At 40.2% G+C, this 13,889-nt stretch overlaps 1 protein-coding gene across 10 annotated transcripts in view; it reads left to right on the forward strand.

The window, feature by feature from the left end:
- ARAP2 (ArfGAP with RhoGAP domain, ankyrin repeat and PH domain 2) overlaps positions 1-11,858 on the forward strand; it is a 156,132-nt gene extending 144,274 nt beyond the window's left edge. For 7 of the 10 annotated variants that reach the window (XM_036418827.2, XM_045573511.1, XM_036418812.2 and 4 more), the window contains 4 exons: positions 320-355; positions 2,451-2,514; positions 6,877-7,011; positions 11,244-11,858. In XM_036418827.2, the coding sequence (XP_036274720.1) occupies positions 320-355; positions 2,451-2,514; positions 6,877-7,011; positions 11,244-11,633 (625 nt within the window). In that variant the 3' untranslated portion in view covers positions 11,634-11,858. Of the gene's footprint in view, positions 1-319; positions 356-2,450; positions 2,515-6,876; positions 7,012-11,243 lie in introns of those variants that run through there. The other 3 variants (XR_004984430.2, XR_004984429.2, XM_036418854.2) reach the window with 3 other exon arrangements.
- Positions 11,859-13,889: the final 2,031 nt, after the last annotated feature.

Raw genomic sequence — 13,889 nt, forward strand, 5'->3', positions numbered from 1 at the left:
ATGAATATTATCTTATTTTGGCCATTTTTGTCTAGACATCTGCTTTCACTCAGCCAAGACTCCCTTCTGAGAGGCTTCTCCCACTGCCCCCTGACATCCTGAGGCCCCTTCCCTCCGTCTCCCTCTGCATATTTAAAAGGGTAGCCACATCCCTCCACAACCTCTAGATAAATCACACCCGTGGAATCTTCACGGTGGGTACCCATTCTGTTATGCACTTCCACCGTTAAATGTCAACTCCTCAGCACCCCATCCTGTTTCCAGGCTGGTTAGGTTTATCATTGTGACTGTGTTTGTGTTTTCTCCTCATGTGGCGCAGCTGGGGACTGACAGCGTTTTCTGAAAAACATCAGTGGTAAGTTCCTGCCGGCCATTGGGGGATCTGGTGTATGGATAGTAATCTTCGTAAATGGATAATGCTGTGACTTGGCAGCTAGATCGATAGACAGGAAGCGGAGGTAAAATCTTTACTAAACACTTAGAGTCTAGGAAGAGGAAAATGTATTTGCTTTCAGAATTTAGGTCCATTCCAGTCCCATGTATCCTAATTGCCCATATCTCTTAAGAGCAACTGTATCTGATTTCTTCCTAGTTACTATGAGTGTGGGATCCTAGCTCTTAGGGGACACGCAGGCACCATTCAATCTTAAATAAGGGATAAGAACTAGCTAAAACTCAGCTAAAAAAGGAAAACCTTGGTTTCAAAACTGTTCTCTACTGGATTCCACTGATATCATCGGATTGAGCCACTTTCCCGAAAGATTGTACTAGAAGTCTCCTTCTCTCTTACCTTCCTGTGTCTGAGGAATCCAAGCTGTACCGACATGCCTCTTCCTGTCTCTCTAACTCACCCTACCCTGCACCCTCGGGCGCTGCTTCATTCATCTGCCAGGATTAGTGCAGGAGTTCTAAGTGCTCTTCCTGCCTCTGTCTTCTAGGACCTTCTCCATCCAGCCCCAAAGAGACTTTCCAAAATGTATCACGTTTCTCCCCTGCATTAAAACTCTTCGGTGATTCTCGTCACCTTACAGGATAAAGCACGGAAGTGTAGGCCTGGCATGCAAGGCCCTTAAATATGGCCTCCATCAGCTTCATCGCCCGTAACTTCCCCTTTTTACTTAATGATAAAGTTAGGCCTTGAATTCACTGCACATGCCTTGCCGTATCCCACCTCCATGTTTAATAGGTGTGGTCCCCTTACCGAGCCTTCATCCGTTCCATGTGCTGCTCCTTTTCCTCATCACTGTCCTCGCCCTGCCCAGCTGGCAGACTCCACTGTCCTTCATTCAGCCATAGCTCAGATGCCCCTAAGTCCTGCAATCCTCACCTTTAATCTCTATGTCTTCTTTGTATCTACAATATTTTATACACATTGGTGTGTAATTCAAAGGATCTGTTATCAAAACCTTGAGAAAGGTTCTTTTGGATATGGTAAATGGAAAAGGACAGTGTCTCTATGATAATCTTTCAATGAAGCAAGAATATTTCAGAAGTTTTAACATTTTTAGAAAGTATTTTTATTATACAGGAATATAAAAAAAAAAATATGGTTGTATCGAATGCCCATTTTCTCATTTTGCTGTCAGTCACAACATTTTCCTCTTATAGGAAAACAACCTCCATCCCCAAGTGTGCTGTTTCTCTTTTCGCTTCTCTCGCTGTTTTATTATTTGTTTATGTTCCCAGCTCCCCTAATGGACTGTGTGAGTGTTGAGGGCAAGCGCTCTGTATATATAGGTTTTCAATAAGAGGTGTTATTGGCCGAAACCGGTTTGGCTCAGTGGTAGAGCGTCAGTCTGCGAACTGAAAGGTCCCAGGTTCGATTCCGGTCAAGGGCATGTACATTGGTTGCAGGCACATTCCTGGTAGGGGGTGTGCAAGAGGCAGCTGGTCGATGTTTCTCTCTCATTGACGTTTCTAGCTCTCTATCTCTCTCCCTTCCTCTCTGTAAAAAATCAATAAAATATATTTTTTTTAAAAAGAGGTGTTATTGGACAAGAAGCAGTTTTTTTCACTTAGCTTCTTTTCACGAGTCTTGTGGGTATTAATGTTTATCATCATAATGATGGAGACTGTCTAAGCCTTTTTAAAAATCTGCTTTTAAGAAAATATGCATACATTATTCTTCTTAAGCTGGAAGTTTCTAGGGGGAAAAATATTTTACCATCTTGCACCTAAAAAAGCAAATGAGATTGACCTCTCTGCCTTTCCAAAAATATTGCTGATTGTCTTTCAGCAATTATCAAAACCTTAGCTATATTTTGTTTAAAATGGCATTGGTACACTATTATTCTGACATTGTATGCTAAGCAACCTGTACGGAGATACTCCCATTTTGATTGCGATAAGCCATCCATCAGGGAAACCGTAGGGATTTCTGATCCCTTAGTTACCAAATACACTGGAGAGTGGACGTTTGGATTTATATGGACATACATCTTGCTTTGCAGGCACCTGTGTTGTGACAGTTTACAAACCCAGATGGAGTGGATGGCCAGTGTCTTCCTTGCCCAGGTAAGGTATCTGTTTCCAGTGGTCCAGGGACCTGTTTTGATGGTGTCTGGGAAATGGTGGTGATTTCCAGTAACGTTTGAATTTATGCATATACTTTTAATTACTCGTTTATATATTTTTAATATGTAAGCATCAGGATTTATCCCTTTCTCTTTGAAAGAGAGTTTACTCTCTCCATGGAAGCTTTTGGCCAGCCCCACAGCTTCGCAGCCTAGGAGAGGTGTATTGCTTCAAGACAAGACGACAGGATAAGAAATAGAGTTTTGTCTGAGCTGCCACCCCACCAGAACTCCACGTGATCCTACTCTCCCCTCCCCTGCCTATCCACAAATAAGGACGGGTACCTACATTTCTTTAATGCATGTTATTTGCTTGAAACTTCAAAAAGAGTTAATACGTGTGTACCTTGCAACAAACTATGCATGACAATTCTTAATGACGAGGAAATAGAGATGAACAAAGGTTCCATCTTTTGCTTAGGACCATATATTTAGTTACTGGTTTAAACCCAGAGGCAAACACATGTACCCCTTTCCCCATTCAGTCTCCTTCTGGGAGGAAAGTTCACTTTTGGGAGGGTTCACGTTATAATTAGAGTTGGTTTCCCCCCAGCCTTGTCTGGCTGAATTCCAGCATTGCTTCGCACAAGGGCATTGAAATTCACGGTCACAATTAAGTTGCCACTCTTCATTACCGAGGATGTACTTCCCCATTTCTCTTACAAGAGAAGTTAATTCACCCCCAAAATCTGGTCATTTTCTCTGTTCCTTTAATTTAGTATCCTCTCCAGTGGTTAATAAACACTGTTCTCAGCCTGACGCTATAACTACCTGGGAATACATTTGCAGAAAAAGACTAGTTGCTAACTTTTTCTTAGAGACTTTTCTTCCTTTGGGGGTCTTCTTAATAATTCAGATGTTCAGGTCCTACTTTAAAAAGCTGCATTTGAAGTATTTTACTAAAATTGGAACTATAGAATCGAAAACTATTACACTATCTCTTTGTGATGCAACTAAGTTGATTTTTTGTTTTTGTTTTTATAACTGAAGTCAGTCCATTCTGCAGTTTGAAAATCAAAGTATAAACAGCCAGGAAACAGATGCTGCTCTCTGGGTGAAGTTATTTTTCCCTGCCTCGATTATCCTGTGTGGTCTCAGCCCAATTCCCTTTGTTTGTCCAGCCCATGTTTCAGGATTAATGTCAACACAAAACTTCTTTGGGATTTAAGGATTTAATGGATCACCTCCATTGAGAAACAGACAAGAACGTAGCAGATGTTAAACACACACACACACACACACACACACAAAATAGTAAGTGTCCCTCCCTTATAATTAGTCCTTCTAGTGAGCAGAATACCTTTCTGATATCCATCTCTATCCTCACCCCGCTTCAGAGATCAGTTTACAGGTCACATTCTCAGAGAAACTTCCTCATTCTCCATTACAGGCATCTTCAAACTACGGCCCACAGGCCACATGCGGCCCGCAGAGGAGTCTGATCCGGCCCGCCAGGTTTTTTGGGCAGTGAGCGCAGCTGAGGTGTTACAGTAGGAAATAGTAGTTCATATAGTCCAGCCCTCCAGCTCTCTGAGGGACCGTGATCTGGTCCCCACTTTAAAAAGTTTGAGGACCCCTGATTAGACCTTCCTATAGGAGAACTTCACCCCTGTACTTCAGTACAAACATTTGTGCATTTGATTTTTCATTTCTGCCTTTCCTACTAAAATGTAAATTTCATGAGAGGAAGAACTCTGTCAATCCTTTTTTTCCTAATTTTATTTTTCAGTTACAGCTTACATTTATTATTTTGTTTTAGTCTCAGGTGTACAGCAGAGTGGTTAAATATTCATATATTTTAAACCAATCTCCCCCAATATTTCAGGTAATCCCTCTGACACCATACATAGTTATTATAATGTTATTGACTATATTCCCTATGCTGTAGTTTATATCCCTGTGACTATTGTATAACTTTTACACTGGGTCCCCCAACTCACCTCCCCTTAGCAACCACCAGTTCGCTCTGTCTTTTGAGCCAGTCGACTTTGTTTACTTTATTCTTTAGATTCTACATAGAGTGAAATGATATGGTATATGTGTTTCTCTAATCATCATGTTTACTTTAAATATTTTACAATTTTATTTGTCAGTTATATTTCAGTAAACCGGTGGGGAAAGAAACTAGAGAGTGGGAGACAAATGAAGATTTTGGGATGTGATCACCCTTCCTGTATAATAAAAGGCTACTATGTAAATTGCCCTCTTGGGAGTTTGACCGACTGGGAGTTCAGCAGCTTGCTATGATGTGCACTGACCACCAAGGGTCGGCACGGAATGAAGGCAGGCAGGAAAGGAAGGCCCCAATCGGTCCTGATCACCAGCCTAGGGACCCTACCTGTGCACGAATTTTGTGTACCAGGCCTCTGGTTGGTTATAATAATGGAAGTATGATCTCAGCTATATGATCTATGCAGGAGAAATTTTGAAGTCACTTGTACATAATTATAAGTATCAGAACATATTACTTAGATCTAGTGATTTCTGCTATTGGGAAAAATACTCCTTGGGTCCATTCAATGACACCCAATTAGGCAGTATCTAGAGCATTGTTTATCATGTCAGGAAAAGAAATCGTGTTTGAAAACTGCATTTCTCTTAGGTTCCTCAGAATGTCATTTAACGCATGCACTATACTAGCACATCAGTGAGTAAAAGCGGAATTCATAGGGTTGCCACTTCCTTCCCAACCAGTTTTCTCCCAGCTTTACATGTTGGGAACATCCCATGTATATAACATCAAAATCATTTTATCCATTGTGGGACCATGACATAAAAATATTAGGAAGCTTGTCACTTTCCCTCTGATTAAAATATTACATACATCTACTGCATTTGATTTGTTAAACCAGGGTAAATACTTCCTTAACACATTGGGAATGGATCATGAGAATTCTTGCTTCATATTACACAGTATCTTACAAAGTACTATACTTTAAAAAGATATTAGCTTATAAGAACATGTAATAAATAACTCCAAAATGTGATATTTAATTGTAAAGCGTGCCTTTAACATATGTAAAATGTTTTTTGTACTCCTTCAATAGAAACATACTTGGCCACTGGGTAAAGCTAGCAATAAAACCACTGGACCTCATTGTGTTAAAATTCAAGGGCAGACCTTATGCATATCCACTAAGTCTAGTAATAAGTAGGACCTACCTATAGGATTACTGAGGATGAAAGGCGATAATACATGTATATAGATAAGCCCAAAGTCTAGCAGTATGCCCCTCAATATAAATCAGCTATTCTACAATGGGTATGCAGTCAGCCTTTGTTGAGATGAATTCTGTGCTATAATACCCTACATTAAAATAATAATTGCAACATAAGCACAAGACTCTCTTGAGTCTTAAGAGTAGTGGAAAATAAGAGTAGGCATTCAGCTATATAGCTTACCAAATGTTTTTCATTTCACCATAACATCTGTAAGCTGTTCCTTTTATAGTTCGTGTTCTGTATTTCTTTCATAGATGGTTGTCTGAAAATCAATTTGCTTTTCCCAACATCTGACAAGTGAATGTACCCTGAGGAGTGGAAAAATCTTTAAAGATTTTTCTTTTATCCTCATATCTCAAGGATTTATCAGTCAAGAGCTTATATTTTTACCTGTGGATATTTTTCCCAGTTGCAAAATTAAATTTTCCCCAGTCATATCTACAACAGCTCAGTGGCAAGAATTTGTAGTCGATAATCTGAGAACAAATGTGCCACACTCTCTGTTGAACAATGATTTTCAGTATAAATGTATGTGTACAAGGTAACATTTCTCTGGAAACCAATTAGATGAAAGAGTAACTTTCTTAAAAGGTCATCAATTAAGGCTAATTTTTCTGATGACGTCCCTAAGGTTAACTTGGGCTACACAGGATCAATTTATTATGTTTACACTGAAGTCCTCTTTGGTGGAGAGAACAAACGTGAATGCATAGTTACTTTGATTACAGGGCTGAGAAGTGTAGACAAGTATATTCCTTTTCTCCCACAAGGAGATGTGCCAGCTTTTAAAATATTTCACCCCTTTTGGTTTGGTAAGTAGTACAGAAAGCATGTATTTAAGAATTAGAATTTGAACTGAGACCTCAGAGCTCAGTTCATGTAAGAGTTTTATGTCCTCCAGCGATGCTGCCTTCAGGGCTCATACCCTAATGCCAGATGGCATTCTCATAGAAAGCAGGTCACCGGGTGTGTGTGTGTGTGTGTGTGTGTGTGTGTGTGAAAAGCGGGCCAGTGGCTCTGTAACAGGGTGTACATACATCATCAAGTCACACACCAATGGCAAGAAATTGTGTTTCCACAGCATGAAAATGATATACGGCCACCCGCTGGGAAGCAACGAAAACGCTCCATTACCAAAAACCCCAAAATCGGAGGTCTGCCTCTCATTCCCATCCAGCATGAGAAAAATGCCACCCAAGCCTGGAGAAATATCGAGGTAGGTTAGGACTTTATTTCGTTTATGTTCACTCTAGCATTTGTTTTCTTTGGTCTTACTGTGATTGAGTGCATTCAATAATTCCTTGGCTTCAAAAATATCTGGAATAATCCCCTTGAAAAGCATAAGAAAAATCCTATCTGTCAAGAAAACAAGAAATTTTATGGCACATTTTTGGAGTTTTGTGTTTGTTTGTTTTTAACTTCTTTGAAATGATTAGTTTAATGATGCCATTGACTGTTAAATATGCACAATACCTTATCTCTAAAGTAGCCGCCGCATTTTAAATATGTGTACAGAAGCTCTGGTGGTAAAATCAGTCTCAAATTAGTCTTAGAGGTTTACTTCTAACAATCTGAGAATGAGCCCATGGCAGCAGACGTCTGCTGAAGCCCTGGTCACCTGACTTTCTGGTGACATATTCAAGTTCCAGTGGTTTGGGAACCCATGGGGTGTCCCAGTTAACTTAAGGAACTGCAGGATGACCTCTGAGCATCAAGAGAGAAGACTGGGCACTTTTTCCTGAAAGCCGCCATTTGTTTCCCTTCTCACCTTGAGGGGCAGGGAGAGCAGAAGTGGCATCAACCTGGCCTTGAAGTGCAGGCTCTTCAGGAAAGGGTGGAGGCTGTTTATGCTCAAAACTCCCCGCTCTGGGGCTAATGCACATTTCAGTGTCTCCATTGAGTCTCTGGGAAGAGACACATGTAAAAGATGGCCTTTCTTCTAGGTTTGGAATTCAGCTGTTTGAATACCTTGCTTTCTAAACAGAAATCTTTGGAAAGACTAAAGCCATTTTAATTTAGTGATCAGATTTTTAAAAACTATTTGTCCAGGCCTATCTTTCTGTGAACACTAAACACATTATAATACTCTTTTTCTCTAAAAGTTAAAAGCTTTGTAAATACTGGTTTATTACCTTTGTTGCTCACTAATGTAATCAAAGAGAAGAATAAACCTCCAAGAAACCATGAGCTTGTTTCTCCTGCCATTCTGGGTGATACACTGCCCTACAAAACTATGGATTCCTTAGCTAATCTAAAAGCTTAAAATTCCAAGGATCAGGTTTCCCAGAAACCATGGTTAGGAGACACAGTTTGAATAAGTGAAGTCAACATAGGGAGTGGATATGCCCTATAGTGACCCAGTTTTTCCTGACATTGTCTTAGGATCAATATGGGCCAAAGCAAAAGCTATAGTATTGGTATTAAAATGCATTAATCAGTACCAGTTAAGAATTTGAATGATAATCCTATCTAATAAAAGGGTAATATGTAAATTAACCATCACTCCATCACAAAGATGGTGGTGCCCATAGTGGCAGAGGCACTAGACACTGGTGGTGTCACCCCTGTAACCAGCCCTAGCATCCCTCGCACAAGGAGGGAGGCCAGCTGGGACATGGGATGCTGGCATCATTGCAGGCTGGGCTGAGGGGACCCCGCTCCCCCAAATGCACTAATTTTGAACAATATATAATTGTTATCTAATACAAAATTCTAAATTTCAGAGACAATGTTTTTACCATACTTAAGACCAGGGAACTGAACTAAAACACTAAAGATACTGTTAAAAGCTTTTAAAACAATTCCATGAAATATTAATAGAAAATTAATGAGTAGTTAAACCTAAGAATTTTTTTGTAAATTTAAATGTGGTGATTTGATGATTCAATGTATAGGCAAAGAGTGTTTAAAAATATTCCAAAGTTGGTGGGGTGGGGGGAATTGAAAGTTTAAAAGACATTAAAACAAAATTAGGGAAAACTGAAAATTTTTTCTATGAGCTATAAATTTCCTGGGGCAGGGGTGGGAAACATGGAAAGTTAACTCTGACATTGCTCTTAGTAATATTTTTTTTTGAAATATCTCCTTGGGCAAGGGAAATGAAAGAAAAAAAATAAACAAATGGGACTACATCAAACTAAAAAGGTTTTTAACAGTGAAGGAAACAAACAAAATGAATAAAACAACACACTGAATAGAAGATATTTGCCAATGACACATGCAATAAGGGATTGTTGTCCAAACTCATACAATGTAACACCAAAAAACAGTCCAATTAAAAAATGGGCATAGGGCTCACTGCTGTTGCTCAGTGGCTGAGCATCTTCCCATGAACCAAGAAGTCACGGTTTGATTCCTGGTCTGTGCACATGCCCGGGTTGTTGGGGCTCAAACCCCAGTAAGAGGTGTGCAGAGGCCGCCAATCAATGGTGTTTCTCATCTGTGTTTCAAATCTAATTTTTTTTTAATCAATAAAACATTGAAAAAAAAGAAATACTTAAAAAAAAAACACAAAATAAAAAGTGGTCATAGAATTATATAGACATTCTGCAAAGAAAGCATACAGGAGGCTAACACACATATGAAAATATGCTAAACATCACTAATCATCAAGGAAATGCAAATTAAAGTCATGAGATATCATCTCACACCTGCCAGAATGGCTATCATCAATAAGTCAACAAGTGTTGGCAAAGTTGTAGAGAAAAGAGAACCCTTGTGCACTGTTGGTGGGATAGTAAATTGGTACAGCCACTGTGGAAAACAGTCCAGAGGTTTCTAAAAAAATTAAAAATAAAACCTATGAGCCAATGATTCCACTTCTGGACATTTATCTGAAGAAATCCAAAACACTAATTTGAAAGATATATACTGGTGGACAGATTACTATGATGTCTGAACACATAATAATCTGGCCACTCAGTGTATATCTTAAATAATAAAAGGCTGATATGCAAATTGTCCCCTTCACCAGGAGTTTGATCAGCAGGCAGGCTGGCCAACTGCCCATGTCCCCTCCCTCTGGCCAGGCTGGCCAGACCCCACCTATGCACGAATTCATGCACCAGGCCTCTAAATTATATACACACACATGCACACACTGAATGGCCAGATTATTACGCATTTAGAGATCATCATAATCTGGCCACTCAGTGTATACATCCCTGTATTTGTTGCAGTGTTATTTATAATAGCCAAAACATTGAAGCAACTTGTGTGTGCATCAACAGACAAAAGGATAAAGAAGATACAGTACATATATATAATGGAACACTTATCTCATTAGCATTGAACACTATTACTCAGCCATAAAAAATGAGATCTTATTTGCTACAACAAGATTTTAGGCTTAAAGGGTATGCTAAGGGAAATAAGTCAGATAGAGAAAGACAAGACCATATGATGTCACTTACACATGGACTCTGAAAGATATCTCACAAAATAAATGAACAGAGAAAACAGAAACAAACTCATAGATACAGAGAACAAATTGGTGGTTGCCAGACAGGAAGGGCGCTGGGAAGATGGGTGGAAAAGACAAGATTGGAAGTATAAAGTTGCCAGTTGATAAAAGCAGTCATGGGGATGTAAAGCACAGGAAATAGACTCACCACTATCACAGTAATTGTGTACGGTGCCAGGTGGGACCAGACTTACCTGGGTGATCACTTCATAAGGTATGTAAATGTCTAATCACCATGTTGTACACCTTAAACAGTAATTGAGGGGGGAAAATTAAAAGAAAGTATATCTCTGTACCATCGCAGGTATTGTGACAATGGATTTCCGGTGCCTGTAGGTCCTTATAGTTTACTGAACGAATGTGTACTCTAGTCATTTTTAAAAATATTTCTGGGGAATTCTAATGTTATGTGGGAGGAAAGACTGTACTAAATATTTTGGGAGGAGATTAAAAAAAAACACACACAGAAAGAGGATTTCTCTGTGATAACACTCCTCAGAGTCTTTAATACGCTGTTATCTCGAAGAGGGGCTGTGGTACAGAGAACATTTCCCCAACTCAGGGGCCACAGAGACTTCCTTTTCTCTGGGTGCCGTGAGTATAACCACAGAACTACAGATGCACGGACATGTGCTACATCCAAACAGAGGGGAATCGCTAGAGGGAAGTTTGAAAAAAAACACAATACTCGGATTAAGTAACTACCCTGAAAATAAAAAAATAAATACCCACCCTGAAAGGCGTCTTTGAAGTTCTGCGTTAAACGCACATTCAAATGAATTTCCATGGTCTCCATTTTAGTCCACAACTGCAGCTCTCAGATCAGCTACAATTTACATTTAGGGAAGCCACTTGCGTCAAAATTAGACCTTAAATCCTGGAAATAAGCTGTGATATAAGAAGCCTCAGCTTTCCTGTGGAAGGCATTTTTCCAAATGTGAATTGCCACGTCTGGCTTTCCCATGCGGTGTTTCATTTTCCCCTAGAGCGCCCGGGGGGAGCTGGAGAAGCTGAGGCTCCACGAGAAGCAGGACCAGGAGCCCGGGGACAGCACCCTGAAGGACAGAGCCTCCGTGGTGGCCCACTGCCTGGAGCACAGGGACGATAAGCTGCGGCACCGGACCCGGAAACACCGCAGCCTCTACTGCCTGGAGGACACGGAGGCCGAGGCGGAGGCCTTTGCTGGGCCTCAGAAAGGCCCTAAAGGCTCCAAGACCCTGGGGAAGGCCGAGGACAGGAACGGCAGAGCCACCCTGGACGCCGATAATAAGTTGCCGTCCCAGGTCATCAAAGAACTTAGCGTGGTTCTACAGCGGTCCAGAACCCTTCCGAAAGAGCTACAGGGCGACCAGATCTTGCAGAAAGAAATAAAATGACTTGTAAGGTTTTTTAAATATATATATATATATTGTGTACAATGATCGTGTACAAATCAGAAAGTGAACTATAAGGTAATTCATGGTTTGTGCCATGTGTCTGGCTGTATGTACGCATTTGAAGAGCCTTTGGAAATATGTATGTATATATATGTGATACATGTAAGATTAACTTTATTTTGGTCTGAACAAAGCTTGTACAGCTCAACTGTATTAACCGTGTGTGTAAAAAATCCTTGGGTTACTTTGAGTGGCCAACCTTTTAAAGTTAGGTGTCTTTGAAGTGGTGTAATTTATGAGCACAAAGATCCACCTGTACTGTATTGTATAAAATGCTGTTCAAACGAAGCCTATGAAACTATGTGTAACACATTTTGCACTTTGAGGAACTTCTCCATTAAGTTAGCACGTGTTTTTAGGTTTACATAGGGTCTGCCTTAGGGGAAAGAAAGGGAAGGAAGTTGAAAACAGGGAGAGTTCATTTTAGTGGCTGCCTATCAGACAACACTCGGGTTTTAAAAAGAGGCGAGAGGTTAACAAAGCATTCTAAAAGCCGAGGAGGTTCAGATGAATTCCAGCTCCCCTTTGAGAAAGGGCTTGTTAAGAAGATGTCTGGAGACTTAAGTTATTTCCCAAGAATCTGGCTCAGCCAACGAACATGTCTAATGGCACTGGCCACTCTTCGTCAGGGTGTGATGGGCCAGCCACAGTCTGCACTCCCTACATTAGGGGTGTCGAACTCAATCAGAGAAGGGGCCAAAATCTAAAATCCAGCCTAAATCGCGGGCCGAATGGTTTACTGAACAGCCATAAACTGTCATTGTGATGGAAACGCAGCGGAGTGCAGTGATGACAGCGCGGTGCGGGCCACATTGCAAGGCCTGGCGGGACGGATTTGGCCCGCGGGCCTTGTGTTTGACACATGTGCCCTACATGCAGGTCTCTGAGTGGCTGCTGAGAGGAAACATACACTGCTCTAGAGGAATGAGCACAGGGCCCGGTGCACGCCGTTGGCACTGTTGCTGTGCATGGGAACGTGGTTCTCAAGAGCTCCTCACCATGGTTTTGGTACGAACACAATTCATCATCACAGCGTTTTGTTGTTGTGGCTTTTTTGTTATTGTTTTACTGTGTTTGCCCCCTTCTTGTTATTTTTAAGTGAAGTTGTAACATGGTTCTCTCACTGTCAGAATTGACTGGAAGCATATAGTATGTGGCCTTTCTGCGGTGGGTGGTAGGTGAGCCAAGCCCTATCTTTACATCCACTTCTGATCAGCTACTGAGCAGGCGATGCCGGTAGGGCCTGCAGCACTAATTATCATTCATAGAAGGGGAAGCACTTTTTAGCAGTGTCTTTAGAATTTTATCAGATTGGGCAGGTTTCCATGAGGACTTGTTTTACGGAGTAATGCTTTATCCCTAGCATTTCTTTTTACCACCTTCTACTTTTCGGGTATCTTTATCAGAATTTGTATACAAAGGACCGTACTTTGGTCGGTCTGATCACAGTACAGGAAGATGCTGCCAAATGCTATGAGTTTCTTCATTGTAAAACACTGATCAATTATATTGGGTGGGAATACAGTTGTTTGCCCTGGATATATGATATTTATACTTTTAACACAAATAGATTGCAATTTTTTCAAAGAAGAGAAAACTGCGGGTCAGTTTATAAAATAGATGGGCACTGCTGTGGAACCTTTTGGTATTTTAGAAAAAAAAAATCCAAACTAAACATTTATTCCTAATAAGTGATATTTATGTTGTAAAGAGGCATATGAAAATTAATGTTGGACAACATTTGACAATGGGATCAGTATCGGGAGTGTACTTGTCTTATCTGAATATTTTTGAAACTTGAGCTTCAAATCTAATAGCTTCTGTTTCATGTACAATGCTCTCCATTTTTCCAAGTGTAAGATAAGGGCTAATGATATCTCATATATTTTGAGTAAAAATTAAAATTGTTTTACAAGTCCACCTGAGTGTGACTGTCTCTATTTTCAGAGTTGAAGGTTGTCATAAATTAAATCAAATAGGTTATCTTTCTTTTTTTAAAAAAATTTGAGTTTAATATATATTTAAAACTAGCTCATTTTTTCATGTACATCAATACAAATATTGTTCTATTTTTTAATGATGAATATATGCAGACTTAACACAAACAGAGTGATGGTACTCTAACTTTCATTTCTGTAGCCCTAAAAGTAATTACTAGACATTGGATGGTCATATGATCCAGCGATTCCACTTTTG

The sequence above is a fragment of the Pipistrellus kuhlii genome, unplaced genomic scaffold, assembly GCF_014108245.1.
Source record: "Pipistrellus kuhlii isolate mPipKuh1 unplaced genomic scaffold, mPipKuh1.p scaffold_m20_p_1, whole genome shotgun sequence".
Taxonomy (NCBI): Eukaryota; Metazoa; Chordata; class Mammalia; order Chiroptera; family Vespertilionidae; genus Pipistrellus; species Pipistrellus kuhlii.